The sequence below is a fragment of the Leuresthes tenuis genome, unplaced genomic scaffold (genome assembly GCF_036924035.1).
Source record: "Leuresthes tenuis unplaced genomic scaffold, fLeuTen1.0.hap1 SCAF_19, whole genome shotgun sequence".
NCBI lineage: Eukaryota > Metazoa > Chordata > Actinopteri > Atheriniformes > Atherinopsidae > Leuresthes > Leuresthes tenuis.
Window position 1 is genome coordinate 18,258,677 of NW_027325373.1, and position 17,144 is coordinate 18,275,820.

At 39.8% G+C, this 17,144-nt stretch overlaps 1 protein-coding gene across 1 annotated transcript in view; it reads left to right on the top strand.

Annotated features, from left to right (window-relative positions):
* adamts6 (ADAM metallopeptidase with thrombospondin type 1 motif, 6) overlaps positions 1-17,144 on the top strand; it is a 76,394-nt gene that overhangs the window by 48,636 nt on the left and 10,614 nt on the right. Inside the window, exons 16-21 of the mRNA XM_072372334.1 lie at positions 780-913; positions 7,479-7,602; positions 8,240-8,320; positions 9,963-10,126; positions 12,445-12,583; positions 14,137-14,266. Coding sequence (XP_072228435.1) covers positions 780-913; positions 7,479-7,602; positions 8,240-8,320; positions 9,963-10,126; positions 12,445-12,583; positions 14,137-14,266 — 772 coding nt within the window. The remainder of the gene's footprint in view (positions 1-779; positions 914-7,478; positions 7,603-8,239; positions 8,321-9,962; positions 10,127-12,444; positions 12,584-14,136; positions 14,267-17,144) is intronic.

The following is a 17,144-nucleotide window of genomic DNA, read 5'->3' on the forward strand; positions in this document are numbered from 1 at the left end:
GGGGAGAATTCTTCAGATTCCTTTAAACCCTTACTGGTCTAGCAGCTGCTGCTGGTGCAAACTGAGAGACCTGACATGCTGAACTGACATCTTGACACATCTCAAGTCAAGGGTCAACAAGAAGAAGGTCTTCGATTTTTTTGGTCTTCATTGGATCAAAACTTTGTTACTGAATGGATGGATGCAGGTGCTTTTACTGTCATAGTTATTGGCAGGAGCGTGTAAGTACAGAACTCGTGCCTTTCACTTCTCGATGTCTTCAGATCGTGGAAAATATCTGCTACACTAGAAACACAAGCACGAAACACAAATGACTCAAAGGGCAGCGGTAAAGTTCGAAGCATGTAAACACAGCTTTTGTTTTCTTTCAGAGATGGAGGAGCTCATGTTTGATCTCATTTTTCAAAGGGGGTCTGTTTTGTCAAATCCATCACCCCCTGAGCCGTCATGTAAAAACAGCAGATAACCTATGTGTGGATGTCAGTTTAATTGTTGTTGGCAGGCCACGCTGTCTCTGTCCGTGTCAGTGTTACAGTGACGTCAGGGTCGGGGTTTTAGAGCCGAGCACCGCTGACTTTCCTCCGCATGATTATTACTGTGAACAAGTCGAGAGGAGATCCCAGAGCTGGCTGCAAGTCCTGTGACGGCACTGAGTGTTTGCTGGTCTCTATGTTGTTAGGGTCTGTGAGGGTTCAGGTCATGCTGTCTGTGTGCAGGCTCAGCTGCAGATAATGATGTGTTCTGTGTGTGTGTGTGTGTGTGTGTGCTCTTTTCTCCAGGTGGTGTTAAGCCCTGTGCGCTGAACTGTTTGGCAGAGGGCTACAACTTCTACACAGAGCGCTCCCCTGCAGTCATAGATGGCACTCGATGTCAGGCTGACTCTCTGGACATTTGCATCAACGGCGAGTGTAGGGTAAGGAACCATTTATCAAAGAGTTAGTGTGGTCTTTCATCAACCTCTTGATTTGCTGCCAAATTGAATGAGTTTCTTGTTTGCTCATGCTCCACCTTTTAACCAACTTTTATGGAATTCTTGGCACGAAAACAAGTCTTTTCAGGTGCTTGTTACAGCTGCCCCTTGTCACCGATCCTGTTTGTGGTATTCATGGACAGGATCTCGGGCATAGTAGGGGAGAAAATGGTGTCTGGTTTGGAAACCTCAGCGTCGCATTTCTGCTCTTTTGCTTATGAGTGTGAAATGGCCGGGATGAAAATCAGGCGCTCCAGGTCTGAGGCCATGGTTCTCAGATGGAAAAGGGTGGATTACCCTGGGATCTTGTTCACGAGGAATGGTAAGTTGGAGCAAGAGATGGTCAGACAGATTGGGGCTTTATCAGCGGTAATGAGGCCGCTGCACTGCTCCGTTTTTTTAAAGAAGGATGTGAGCCTAAACCTGAAGCATTTGATTTACTTCTTTCCAACCCTCTCCTATGGTCATGAAATCTGGGGAGTGACTGAAAGAATAAGGTCGTGGATACATTAGTTTCCTGCGGAGGGTGGCTGGCCTCAGCTGTAGAGACGGTGAGGTGCTAAATCATCTGGAGAGAGCTTGGAGCAGAGCTGCTGCTCCTCTTCATTGAAAGGAATAAGCTGAGGTGGTTTAAACGTCTGGTTAGGATGCCTCCTGGTCACCTCCCTTTGGAGATTTAACGGGCATGTCCAGTAGGGAGGAGGCCCCGGGTCAGATCCAGAACTTACTGGAAGGGATTATATATCCCTTCCGGCCTGGGAATGTCTCGAGACACAAGGAGGAGAGTGTCTGGGTGTCTGGATGTCTGGGATTCCGTCCTGGACCCTTTGCACCCGCCACCCGACCTCAGATAAGTCAAAGATAAATGGAGTTTTCACTGTTAGTCAATCATTGATTGTTAAATTGATTATTAAAAATAATTATTAGTTGTGACCCAGTAGGTCTCACCTGATGTTGAATGGAGATATAAGTCTGCCTTTGGCTGAATATTTCCTGCAGCTTGCTCCTCCACTTCTGCTCGACATCTGTGAGTCGACCTTTGAGTCTACAAACAGCAGTCTTAAAATGGAAGAAAGTAAGTTTTCAAAAGCGGTTTGAAAGAGGACAGAGATGTGGCCCTGATCTCCTCCAGCAGATCATATCAGAGTGATGAAGCCACGAAAGAAAAAAGCTTGGTCACCCTTAGTTTTCAATCTGGATCTTGGAATCTCTAACCAGTGTCATATTTGTTGATTAGAATCTAAAACGCAGCAGTATCCAGTGTCGTGAAGCTAAAATTGGGTTTATGCACAATTAGTGAGGGTCTGGCAGAGGTTTTTTTTTAAATGAACTGAAGTCTGAAAAGATTATATTAAGTGAAAGCAACCTGTATCAGAATGACAAGGAGAAAAATGAATGGAGAAGGTTGGAATAGCTAATGATCCCAAGCTACGACATTATCTGTAAAACACAGAGGCGGTATGATGGCACGGACATGCACTGCCTCCAGTGACACCAGGCCATTGGTGTTTATTGATGGACTGTTGTCTGGTTTTGGCTGAATCTGAGCAAACGTTGCATCATTACTGTATATACTGCAAATCTGGTCTGATATAGCTTCACAGCACAGACAGACAACAGGACAAAGCACACTATGAAAACAACAAAGAGTTTTTGAAGTTAAAGAAGTGTCTGCATTTCTCCTGAACATGAAACTAAAGTCAGAAAAGACCAAATAAACAAAGAGATCTCCCCATTCTCCAAAAAGATTCTTGACAAAGTGTTTTATTTAAGGTTCACTTGCAATTAAATTTGATCCCCTGAAAAAGGGAGTTGAACACATTAAAGACCTACATAAACCATTTCTCCCATTTGGATGTTAAGTCACTCAAATGTGTACTCAAAGTCTGTATTTATCATATAACTGTAACTCGAGTGTGTTGTGATAGTGCAACATTCCCTTTAGCGTGTTCTTGTGATTGTCTGTGGCTGTTAACCCCTTTTGCTTGGAGGACATTTTATCTCTCCACTCTCGGAGTTTTGCTCGGCTTCGGTGCCAGCTTTTCTTTGACAGCTTTGCATTCTGGATGCTGACTGCACAAACACAACTGCTGAAGCACAAAACCAAACCATTCTTTACAACAATCAGGCCTTTGAGCTGCTGATTGCGATCGTATGACGCTCGAATAACTCTTTTCTGACTCTTATCAGGGCTCTGCAGCCTAAACGAGGATTGTTTTATGGAAATAAAACACAAAAATCATAGTCTTTATTGAATAATGATTTTTTTATGTTTGAAAAGATTGATTTAATAACAAGGCAAAGTAACATTTTATGAAAGGACTTGGCAGTTGGTGCTTTCTTTGTTTTCATGAGCATAAATCATGTGAGTTTGTGGGCAGATGAGGGTTTTTGTGTATTCTCTGATGCAGCTGAAATAACTTTTTGGTTCCTAACTTTTAGTATTTGCTTTGACTTCCACCTGACCGTACAATTTTATTCATGTCTGGCATAAAGATGCTGCGTTTGTGCCCAAAACTTTACTTTGATTCTAATATAAAAACAAAACATGATGTGTGTTTTAATGGCAAAAAAAAAAAAAAAAAGCTCAGAGAGGTGTTTTATTCCCCAGAAAAGAAGCCTTATGGGTTTGTTTCCAGTCTGAATCCAGTATTTTTATTTCAGAGGCTGGCTCTCTGTCACACTGTGATAAATCTCTGGACCTGTGTCTGCTTGGAAAACTCTCAGAAACTCTCTGAGCTGTGCACACTGAGACTGAGGAGAAGAGAGAACGATCGCACATAACATTAGTGATAGTAGAAAGAACCTGAGATCCAAAAGAGTGAAAACGTCAATGACAACAGAAATCTTCCAGTTGCATCGTCACAGAACACTGACACCAATCTTCTCACTCTCATTTTCCATTGAAAGGCTACTGAAACAATCACACATATCTTTGTGTTCCAACTGCTTTTGTCAAATAGATGTGATATTTCTACTGTGATTTATGTTTTTACACTCGAGCCACACATTCTCAGTTGTTTTTAATGAACATACCATCAAATGGAAATATTCTATTTCCGTATACAGTTCAACAACATTCAATCTCACATAACTGGAGATTTGGGGATTTCTTTTAATATCTTCAATAAATTGTGGGTTTGAACCAAGTTTTGCTGGACATTAATGAAATTATCTTGATGAAAAAAAAAACAGATCTGCGTCCTAACTCTCTTTCCTGTGAAGTGCACTTCATCCACTGTGTGTATGTGTGTGTTTTTAACCTGTATTTATGCTCTTTAAACTGCAGAGAATGGCCCTAACCAGCAATCAGCCGAATTATCACTTGTAGTCTAGCAAGATGTTGAGGTTACAGTGTTGTTGTGTGATCTTGATTAGTTTGAGTCCCTTTTATTTTGTTTCTGTGACGTACAATAATGTTGTAAATGAAACATTTCTTATTCAAAATCAATCAGTTAATCTAATCAATTGAAACTCTTCTAAGCACTTTTCAAAGTGCTTAGACAATACACATAATAATAATAAAATGCAATGAGAAATATGATTTAAAAGATGGAAGAGCTTCTTGTGCTTTGGTAGTTGAATTCACAGAAAATGTGGTTCAAAACGAAAAGCAGCTTTTCCTCTATTAGTTCGAGGTCCGGGGACTGAAAAAGCTTTACCTGATGATCTAAGATGCAGATGAGGGTCACATGGGGGACCAGGAGATCTGAAATGTATTTAGGTCCTAAACCATTTCACGCTTTATTGACCAACAGCAGTATCTCAAAGTCAATTATTTGCTGGACAGGGAGCCAGTGTAAAGATCTCAGAAGTGGAGTTTCTTAGCCTTAGTGAGGACTCGAGCAGCAGCTGTCTGATTGATTTCTGCAGCAGAGTTGTAAATAAACTGTTGTAATAATCTAGTCTGCTGAAAATAAATGCATGAACCAGATTTTCTAAATCACTGACCCATAAGTCTTTTGATTCTTGAGCTATTATTGAGATGACTGTGGGCTGACTCATCATAGAAAATCCTTATCCATCGATTCATCCATCCACCCTGGACATGTCACCAGTCCATTAGAGGCCCAGCACAGAGACAAACAACGCTGCTTGCTCACACTCATACTTTGGTCAATTTAGAATCACCAATGAACCTAAGATTTAGTCACAAATTGACCTAAGATGCTTGTTTTTGGACTGTGGGAGCAAGTCAGAGTATCTTGGGAGAACCGTTTTGCATCCAAATGGTGCAAAAATACTTCCAAGAGGCAAATAATTTGAGCTCCATGCACAAACAACACAGCGCACAGCCTGCAGTTTTATTCTCTTTACTCTAATATAAGTTTAAGTCCTTCAACTCTTGACAAACCTCATACGTAAATGTACAAAAGTTTGGATGGAAAATGTGCAAAACTACAAAAGCTCTAATGAATTATCAATTAACAGTGACAGTAACACCATAAAGAAAGTAAATATCTCTTATATTTGCTAGTGTGAATACTGCAGAATACTTGTTAATCTCTGTCAATAGTCTCAGACTTCCTTGTGGAGTCTGTGCCAGGAAGAAACAACACTGCACAACAATGGAGCTCACAACCCCCAAGAAATGTGGCTTTTCAAGGGAATTGTCATCAAGAAGTATATTATAGTATCACTACACTGATACTTTTGACATATAAAATATTTCCCCGTGACACTGTGGCCTGAAAGTGACCAAAAAGGAGATTTTAATGCAATGAATAAGAATTTTGAGAACAGAAATCTTTGCTCAAGCTCAACTTTCTAGCTTCAATATGCTGTACTTTTGCCCTCTTTTATAGGAAAAAAGAAATAGTTTTAATATTCAAAATGCAAGCAGCTTGAAAATTTGTCTGAATATGCGGGATTTTTGTGAAAAGTGTCCGCACTGAAGTGACCCAAACAGCAGAGAACTGCATTTGCTTGAGACTGAAGGGCATTGTATTCTAGTGACTTCCTTCATAAACAAACAAGTCAAATCCTTCCCCCCCGAAATCCCCCAAACTACACCAGCCTGTCCTGTTTTAGCTTTCATTTAAAGAACTTTTTTTTTTCATGGCTTTTGAGTAATAGATTGACAACATGGGATATTGGTTTATTAAGAATTTAAGAAAAACCAAAGAAGACTGAACAGACTCTTTATTGGTCTGTTTGGTACTAATTTACAAGCAGCATCTGTTTAGCTTAGCTTAGCCTAAGGACTGGAAAACTGCAAAAAGTGGCTTGATTCTAGCTGAATGTAAACAAAACCTCTCATCGGTGTATCTAAATCTAAGTAATAGTGCTCTCTATTTCAATTGGGAAGTCTAAACTTTTGGATTCCTTGTATCCTCAGGTTAAGTATACAGTGCAGAAAGTTAAAGTAAACTGACCAATTCTGACTTAAAAATAACATTGCTGCCCCTTGCATAATAAATGCCATAAGCTGCAGTAACTTACTGTTTATCAGGACTTGACTCTATTTTGTTTGTGCCCATATTAAATCAGTCGCACATGTACGGTAGTAGTACTAGTTACGCATGACAGAACTGCACAAATATTAAACAGTGTTTTGTGAACAGATAGAAGTCTTACAAAGTCAGCTGGCTATGGGCAGGAAAGAGTTTAATTCCAAAAACAAATTCCATTGATCCAAAAAGTAAAATGAGATGAAATTAAAAACACGAGGAAATCTGAGAAACACAAGATGCAAAGAAATACCAAATATCAAGGAAAAAAAAACAAAAAGATGGCGACATAAACTGACTCTTAAGACAGTTTGGCAAAAGACATATTTGTACAGCTTAAATGAGCATAAGTGTGGCATAATCAGCTAACTGAACACAGGTGTGGAGGAAAGCAAGACTGGGAACAAAACTAACTGCTCTACATGAATCAGGAATTGATCAATGTTAACAAGGACTACAAATTGGGATGGTGTTTTAGTGTTAGGCTAAGTACTGGCGTTAATGCTAACAGTAGTTAACCTGATCACTGGGCAAACCCAACTGGTTTTCTGACTTATTACTTGGAATATAGTTAACTTTAGCTGGATGTCATTCTAACCTTAGTCAGCCGACTTTCAAAATAAACAGAAATCTGCACAATTAAGTTATATCTGCCTTTTTTTCTTGCTGCTGCTACTGTTACCCGATAAAACTTGTCAAAAAATGAGTCAATTTTCATACTTTAAAATAGTTAAACAAACAAGTTAAAGTGAGTTTTAGGGATGGCGTTTCCTTTGACAGAAACAGGCTCGCAGATACCTCCTGTTTACCTCCAGTTTTCAGTTAACTAAGCTCAAGCTAAACTAAGCTAATTCACGCCTTCCAGTAATAAGAGAGCCGTTAATCTTATTTTCGTAGGAAAGTGAAGTAAACACCCTGTGCTGTGAAATCTGAACTTTGTTCAAACACTGATATTGATTAGTCACATTTAATAAACTGGTGTTATATATAACCCATAACTTAAATCAGTTATCAGTTTAAAACAGTGCTGACTCAGGCTCTCACTATTTACTTTAAAGCATGTGGGTTGTGACAACATCTTGGGCTCTGATGCAAAAGAAGATCGATGCCGTGTGTGTGGAGGGGATGGCAGCACCTGCGAAGCCACGGAGGGACTCTTCAATGACTCTCTACCCAGAGGAGGTAATACACATCTGGCGCCTGGCCTGGCCTGGCCTGAGAAACTTAAATGTCCTGTCACTTCAGGTTTCTGTTAGATCTCCACTGAAATACTGCTGGACTGAGAGAGTGTGTTTGGCTTTGATGACTGTCTTTGACAGCACAAACGACTGTCAGGACAACAGAGTAACTCATCCCTTTTTTGGTAAAACAGCACCTATAGAGCACATGTTTTTTGCTATTTAGATCCTCTCAGAATAGGACTTAAAACTTAACATTTCTCCCATTAAGTACATAATGAAGTGAAGACATCAGGAGAAGAGATAAGTTCTTAATGTTGGGCTTAGTCTGCATTCATCTATAGAGAGTAGGAGAGAGAGAAAACATATTTCACCTTCTATGGTATGGCTAGTAAACCATCTAAAAATACTGCGTGTGCATGTGAGACTGTAAAAGAAAAACACAGGCCTGTTTTGTCCTCCTGCAGGATTGCTTTGTCCTTTTTGGGTGATTTGGAATTTAATCTATATGTACTCCTCCCTTGTATGATATGAAACTTTATGTCTTCTCTGTGTTGTAAAATATGTCACACAGAAATGAGGATTAGAGGGAGGTTTTGAGTGGGAGGATTACCTTAATAATACGTGTTTTTGTCTTCCAGGCTACATGGAGGTGGTCCAGATCCCAAAAGGATCCGTTCACATTGAGATTAGAGAAGTTGCTATGTCAAAGAATTATATTGGTAAGCCTTACTTTTATATGCTATGGTAGTAGTGTGGCTCCAGCTTACAAACTCCACTGACAAAAACTGTTGTTCCTTGCTTATGTGTCAAAGCACAGCTTCAAAGATCCACAAGCATGGCTTTAGACTGCAATCCCAACTCCTTCTCTGGGCCCTACCACTTGATTTTGAAGAGGCAGCTATTCTTTTGGGCATCAAGGTGTATTGGTCAGCTATAGCGTTTGGGATCGTATGGATGACCACCACTCTATGATCCCTAAAAGAGAAGGACATTTTGCCTCTACAAAATGGAGGGATAGGGCCTTGGGTAACAATTGGGATTGGATCTTAGTATTTTTTTTTTACTGGCAATCCATCAGTCTGCAGATCCTTTCATTCATAGCAATGTGGTGAATTGGCAGAAACATCAGGCTGTTTCATATTATCTGTTCAGTTCTGCGTCAGCCCCATTTCCTTGTGCCTTCGTCAAGAGCAAATTAGAGGATGGCATCATTTAATCTCCTCTTGCCTAATGTACAGCCATAAAACAGTCTGTAACCCAAAAAAAAGAAGGATAAAAACCCTCCTGCAGTCCTTGTGATGAGTGACTTGGCAGCTGACTCATCTGCTTTGTTCCAGACTAAACAAAAAGTATTTGCAACCCTGGCATTGTCAGAAGCAAAACAATCAGACAACCGGATTCAATTAAGCTAGTGCTGTGTCTTATCATTAACAAGAGAAAGACATGCGACAGCATGTTGAATTTATAGCAAATGGTGTTGATGGAGGGCTTAAGTTACACTTTGAATCATAGAGCAGCATCAGATTTATAGGGCCATGGTGACAGCTGCCTGGTCCACCAGGATTACGGGGAATATGATGTCCATATATCAAAATTTAAAGAGTACAATTTTGGCAATTGCGTTCGACTTGATTTTCCTGTCCAAGCAATCCTTAATTTTGTTATGAAATTCATCTGTGACCTCATTGATAACGATAATATTTTCTTTTGTAGCATCGCCTGAATCTGTACTCTTTAGGTCAGAAAAGTTGGAATTGTTAAATGTTTTATTAAGTATAAACAGTATGAACATAGACACTGGAATGCTTGCGTAGACTTGTGTAAACTGCACTCTTCAAAAATCGTGGTGCCCAGTCTGTGCCAGATGTGCTGGAAATGGATTTATAGAGAAGAGGATTGTGTTATGTTAAAGAGCAGTAAACTATAGTTCTTCTAATCGAGGCAAATACTGCTGAAGGGAATCTGCAGAGCACGAGCCAGAGAGACAGATTAGCAAATTGTTGGATTGTTTCTCCTCAATTTGGCCCCATTTCAATGCAGAGAAAGTGGATATTTTCAGATCTGTTGCGCTTGGAGACTGGCTTTTGTTTTGACAACCAGACAGAGTGGTATTCATGAGATTCGTCCGGGCTTTCACCTGAACTGTGCTCTCTTTCTTGTCCAAAATGAGCCATTTGTACATGTTGGTGCACACGAATGTCTTCATTTGGCAAAGTGTGCGTCTGCTGAGACTGCAAGTCGTCACTGACATCACAGAGGTTGATGATGAAGATGCCAAATGGTTGTCTTCAGCTACTGTTCCACTCTGCTCTTGATTTCAGCTTACTAAAAGTTTTTTTTTTTGTTTCTGTGATTGCTTAGCTTTGAAATCTGAAGGGGATGAATATTACATAAACGGAGCATGGACCATCGACTGGCCCAGGAAGTTTGACATTGCAGGGACAGCCTTCCACTACAAGAGACCCTCTGATGAACCGGAGTCCTTAGAGGCACTGGGAGCTACCACTGAAAATCTGTTTGTTATGGTAATATAACCTCTCCTATTGTGTAAAAGTTGTACTATAAAAACACAGTTTCACAGTTTTGGTATTGTCGTTGCCATAAGCTTTGGGAGTGGAGTCTTTGAATGGCTACCTGTGGATATTTCTTCAGCTCTATCTGTTTTTAACACAATTTCTGCAAATGAGAGACTCATTTTGTGATATTAATATTTTTTAGCTTGCATTGTTCCCGTGTGTGATAGCGTGATGGTAGTCTCCTTCCTTGGCTTTCCTTTTGCACTGCTACATTTCGTCACACGTGACCTCTGCCTACCGTCTGTGGAAAACCGTGAAACCAAAGGGGGACCTTCTCATAAAAATATTACGGCACTCGTCTCTAAAAACTTCACAGGATGCCAATAACTTTTCATGGAGACAGTTTCACCTTTGACTTTTAATAAAAGAATCAGAGGTTGCTCATCTTTCAGGTGGTAGAGTTTCATGTCCAATCCAAACTGCAAAAGTGCTTGTGCTGTACATCTTGTTGCTGTTTGCTGTTGTCTAAGACAGCTGACTGTAACTTAACATCTGGATGCTAACCTTGACTGATCCTTATAATGATGTGTGGGGTCAAAACACACAGACATGCCACTTGATTTGAGTAAGGAGCCTCTGCAGAACACAGAACACACCAAAGTGGGACTTCCTCGTCCATTAAACAAGATCGATTTAAATCACTTATATTACCTTTTACACTACCCACGTGGGATTTCCAGACAGCCACTTTTAATGGTTAAAGAATGCCCGCTCTTGCTTGATTTAGTGAACATCTATATTACTGTGCGGCAGTTTGCTCAAACATGTTGTCGAACATAAACGTGTCAGTGTGAATCCACACAACACAGAATGTTAATGGATTTTATGACCAGTTTCCCTTCATGTTTGTGAGCTGACGCAAGGCAGTTGTGCATGTTTTTGTTGTAGCACTCTGTGGTTTCTGTCCTTAGCAAGAGTGTCAAAAATACCACACCGCACAACACCACTGGCGTGGACAAACTACTGGCCACTTGACCAACAGTCTTTGGTCAAGTGGCCAGTAGCACAACTGAAAACCAGGAGCTATATGTACTGAGGGCAATCAACAAACAAGCAACAGCTGTGTGTAACAGAAACCTGGTGTGGACAGAGACAGGAAGTAACTGAGGGAATCTGGGTAAAATGACAATAAAACGTAATTGAAAAAAGAACTAAATGACTATAAACTAAAACCCAAAAAATACAAACTCAAATGAGGCATGTACACAAAAACAAACTAGATCTAAAGACATAAGCTTAAGACTGAGAACAAAAGCTAGAAAGCAAACAGGACATAGAGAATACAAATGACTACAGCATAAACCAGAACCTAACACAAGACTCATAGATAAAAGAGAACGCACAAAGTATAAGACACTACAAGATAAAGACCAGAAACACATCAGAATCAAAATAACTCAAAACAAGACCTCACAGACCCTAACTGTGACACACCAGCTGTTTCTGGAGTCACTGACTGACGTCTTCCCAGATATAATATCCAAGATATTTCCAGAGTCAAGACTAATCCGTGAAGAAAAGCTCTCATCGTTTTCCTCTTGTGGGTGTCCACCGTTGTATTTGTTGTATTTGTTGTATTTGTTGTATTTGTTGTATTTGTTGTATTTGTTGTATTTGTTGTATTTTCTTCCCAGGTTTGTTTCTGGTTCGACAACTACTTCTTCTACTGTAATGTGGCAGTACGCGCCTTATACTGCCACCATCTGATGACACTGTATATTACTTCAAACCAGCCATGGAAATGTGTCTGATTCACGTTTCTCTTTTGTGGTTTTCAAAAACTTCCCATCAGAGTTGCTTTGATGCTGAATGAAAACCCAGTTAGTGACTATTACATGTTAATGCTGTGTATTTGATGTAAACAAGCTGCTGTTTGCTAGTTGTTATTTATCCTGTTGTGTTGCCCCCTTAAAGCTGTTGTATACGTTCTCAAAAAGTATCTCTCTGCAGTGGCTGAGAGCAACACAACACAAATGGACATAGGTACTAGAACCTGAAGTCGCTGACAATGATCTATTTCACAACAAAACAAAAACCAAGCAAAGATCAACAACAGCACTATCACAACTAAGAGCTACCTACAACTCAAATTATACCACATATTTCTTATTCTGCTCCCAAGTGGCATCAAAATGCTATAACACGTGGACAAGGCACCAACAGAGAGCCTAATGAGATCTATGTTCTCATTTTAAGTGGTGAGATTAATGCAATTAATACAGGTTTGACAACAGAAACCAACTTTTGTTAACTTGACGTCACTGCAGGTCCTCCTTCAGGAACAGAACATGGGAATACGCTACAGGTTTAACGTACCAATCCAGCGCACAGGGAGCGGTGACAATGAAGTGGGCTTTTCCTGGCACCACCTGCCCTGGTCTGAATGCTCAGCTACCTGTGCTGGAGGTTAGTCAACACTTCACCTTTACTCTTTGTTCTTCTTGTCGAGGAGCCTCCTGTGTGTGCTGATGCTGATGCTGGACTATTTATGGTTTCTTGTTGAAGCTTTTCAGTGGTGAAGCAAATTCTCATTTTACTAGAGATAAAGCTACTGTTCTTTGTGCTCTGACCTGCTTCGCTGTTGTGGCCAGCTGCTTTTTTAAAAAGAACGCTCCACTTTAGTGTGGAGTACCATATCAAGCTGTGGGTGCTTAAATTCTTTTTGAATACCTCTAATCTTCTCAAACATATTCGTATATTCGTCTGTCATTTTCTAAATCTTCCCTGACCGATATTTCCGCAAACTCTGCAGATCATTGCGCAGAAAGCCAGGATCATAATTTGAGATGGGTTTCAAGAATCCTCACATTATAACTGGAGATTCAACCCTCTAATAAATTCAATATGTATATTTTCTATATTTTAGCCATGGTAATGAATACAGTGTCAGTTATGTGAATGAGCTGCTCTGCATAGCTTCTGGTTTACCAGTGTTGCACAGAGATGCGGCCACTCTTCTTGAGTGCTGTTACTACAGAGTAAAATGCAAAATCCGAAACCACAGTGAAATGCTGACCATGGCCTCAAGAATGACTAAACCAAACCTTTTAGCCCAAAAGCAATGGGTTTCATGCAACAATAAATAGTGTTTCTTCCCAGTTGTCAAGCGTGGCCTGGACAGGGTTTGTAATATTTTGTAAAAGCATGACTGAATAAGCATGTTGGTTTTTCTGAGGAAGGATTTCCAAAGCCAGAGCATAAGTTTTAGGCTGTTCCTCAGATGGGGAAGCACACATTGCATTCCAGCATTGTAAAAATGCCTTTGCATTGTTGATCCAAATGATCATATTCGTGTCACTGCATGTCACTCACTAGGCTGGCCTTTAAATCAGTAAAATCTTCTTTAATCACACACCCAGTTGACACCCAGCTAATCATGAGGTGTCGTGTAATATGTCACTACAGTCATGAAATCTATGAAAAACACTTTTTGACACAACTTAAACGGTTTCACCCCACGTTTTTCACGATTCCTCTTAACTGTATTTCACTCAGAGCACAGATGGGTAGATTTTCTATACTTTACACAGACACACGCACACACACACGTACACACACACACACACGTCCATATCTCATTACATCTGCCAGACAAGTCTGCCGCTGGATATGTCCCGTGAGAGTCCAAACAGACCCAGTCTTAGTAGGTACGGCATACACACACACACACACACACATACACACACAGTGGGAGGTGTGACACGGATACGGTAGCCCTCACTCTTTCTGGCAGAAGCCAAAGTAAAGAGCTCCCTGCTCTGTAAAAGTGATTTGCCAACATATCCTGCAAAGAATCAGGAATTTACATGTCTGGATCTACTACAGACTGAAAACGATACCATCTCCACTCCAACACAGCGTTCGGCGCATTGGCCGGTCCTTGCGTTTCTGAGGGGCTTTTAATGCGCAAGATCAGCTGAGAGGTGTGCTGCCTTATTGATTAGTCTTTCCCCCTGCAGGTTCCCAAAAACAGGAGGTGGTATGCAAGAGGCTTGACGACAACTCTGTGGTGCAGAACAACTACTGTGACCCAGACAGCAAACCCCCAGAGAACCAAAGAGACTGCAACACTGAGCCGTGTCCCCCAGAGTGCGTAACACCAAGTCTTTTTATCAGGCAATGGTTCAGGAATTAGAGTAAAATGAATGTCAAAGTTTTATTGGGCCAAAGGTGAAGGCAGCGTATTTAAACTATCTGTTTACAATAGAATAAAACAGGGAAAAATCTGCAAACGTTTTAAGCTTGAAGCTTAAATAGCCGTTTGCTTGATAAATGGCAGAAACTGTTTGAATCTGTTCAAATTTTATCCCAAGTACTAATCTATTGTATCTAAGTGCTGTGCTATTGTATAAGAACAAGTTCAAACTTTCATTGGCAGACAAGCTGCCCTTTTAGAAAGTATTTATTCATACCTAAATGCATTAAATTAGGTTTTTGTTTGAGTAACATCTGCAATTATTTTGAGTTGCGTCCTCTGCCGACTTGATGAATAACAGTACATGTTTACATTCTTTTCCCAAAGTTTTTGGTCTTTAACAACCCCTTGAGGAATGTTTCTGTCCCTGATGCTAAGATCAAACTACCCCTTACCCTATTCAGAGGAGAAATTTACCTCGATAGTTACTGATCCTGAAACCTGTTAAGTTTTAATTTGTGACATTTGGGTGTAATATATAGAAATATTGTTCATTGTGTTTTTATCTTTTTTTAACTTTAGAATGAGCAATTTATGCCTTAAGGCACCTTGAGTTGCCCTTCTTTTGCCCCACCTCTATGCTGCAACATCATATTATAAGAATAAGGAAACAAAGGAAACACATTTGTCATAGCCAGCATAGTCTGGGGTTAGGCAGTGGGTATTTAGTTGGTTTCAATGTTTAATTTGTGCCATGAGATGTTGCTAAATCCTACGCACTGGACCTTTTGTAAACCTTTTGTAAATTCATCAGACCACTCCGATAATATCCAAACTCATTGATGTTTAGGACTCACAATGCCAGATACCAGTTCATCGCTTAAGGCAAATGTTTTCAAGCTACTATTGCCCAATGTCAAAACCAACAGTCTTGAATGCTGTTCTACTGTTTAACCTGAGATATAAACAACCTATGATGACTATATTTTCCCAAAAATTCTCTCCAGTCTCAATTAACCTCCTGCTTTTGTTTTCTCTTGCACAACGATCCTCCTTTTGCTTACACCCTTTTCCACATGAGATCACATGTCTTGGTGGATTAGAGAGAGGATCACCCGTGAAGTTATGATTAAGTCTCCTGTAGTCTGAGCAAAATTTAAAGATGTAAAAAGCTCTACTATGGCCCAACGACAGTCTCTACACTAAAGGACGAGGTGCTAAGTGGGCTCAGATGCACACTTGCAAACTTTCCTGTGGGAATTGCCTAAAGTTCATTGTGAAATTGATGACTTACGGTATGAGTGTTAGTTGTCCCACCCCCCACAAAATCCACATTTACCATACAAGGAATTTGCGATTAGGAGATCATCTTGGTAGTTAACCTGTGAGTAACAACTTATGACTGCTGGCTGTTGTGGTTATTTATTACACAATTGTAGAGATGTTTTTTATCTCTCAAACATCTGCATAGGATTTATTATGTTCTTGGCTTTCCTGACTTTTCCGTCAGCTGATAATTGTCTGTAGGTTTGTCTCTTTTTGCATTACACACTGACATTTGATCCTTTGCTCATATAAGAATATTAAGTACAACAGACTTAGTTGCTGCTTTTAAAGGAAAAACCCTCCGTGAAAATTAGACAGACTCGTGATATTCACCTTCTGTGAGCTGCAGTTGTAAAAATGTGTTGGAAGAAAATAAAAAACATAAAATGGCAGTGATTTGTAACTTCATATGTAAACTATTTTCAGTGCTTCTTCTTGCCAAAAATAAGAGGCCTGAAAATGACCACCTGTGTTTGATTGTTTTGGCTTCTTTACCAATGCTCAAGGGAAAAAGTGCACGTATACAGGTGGAATATGAACATGCGTTTGGTGGCCAAAGGTCCATAAACCACTCACTTGAATCATGTCTGTAAAAAGAGGGATTAACTGCATGATTTTGATTAGTTTCAGAATATCTGATAATTATTTGTGTATGAGGCTGAATGTTGGTGTTTCTCAGCTGTATTTCAGCAAAAAAACAAAAAACAACCAACCAATCAACAGTAATTTGTTTTCATATGATTATTCTTGGGTTATTTATTTTCACATCTGTATTCAGTGGACTCAGACGTGTGGTATCTCATTTATTTTCATTAAGATTATGGCAGTGGATGTGTCTACTGAGTTATGGCACACACATGTCTGTAAACGAAGGCAAACAGCCCTTCTGCAGCGTCAGAAAAGACAGACTAAAGGAGACCATGTAAACACTATTTCTTTAAAATAGCCAGGTTTTATGGACTCTGCTAATGAAAGCTGACACAGATGTTTGAACATGTTGTTAATTATGTATACATTCCTTCAGATGATGTCATATCTCACAGGCTAGATGTGTTTGAAGGGCTGTTGTTTTATGATATAATTCTGTAATGTGTAGCCACAGGGTTGAATAAGTGTGTGCTCCACACTAAAATACACTCACCGGTGTTAACATTTGTAGTGCAATGTGTTATTTAAAGCAACCACAAAGGTTTATTTTCATTGTTTTTGTTGTCGCCAGACAGACTTGCTAGCTTAGCCAACCACAAACTTACTTCAGTAACCACAAAAAAGCAGTTTTGTATGGTTGTTTTTGCACAGATTAATCAGAAGAGATAAACTGCATTAATTTGAGAACTTTAGGGGTTTTGATAAGTGTATTTTTGGACTGTGGATACAGTATTGGTAGCTGTTTTGTTTCCACTTCTCATGCTAGGCTAAGCTAAATTCCTCCTAATTCTTTGTATTTAGCACACACTCAGTAACTGATATTGATTTTTTTGATTTTATATATTTGTTTATAATTCA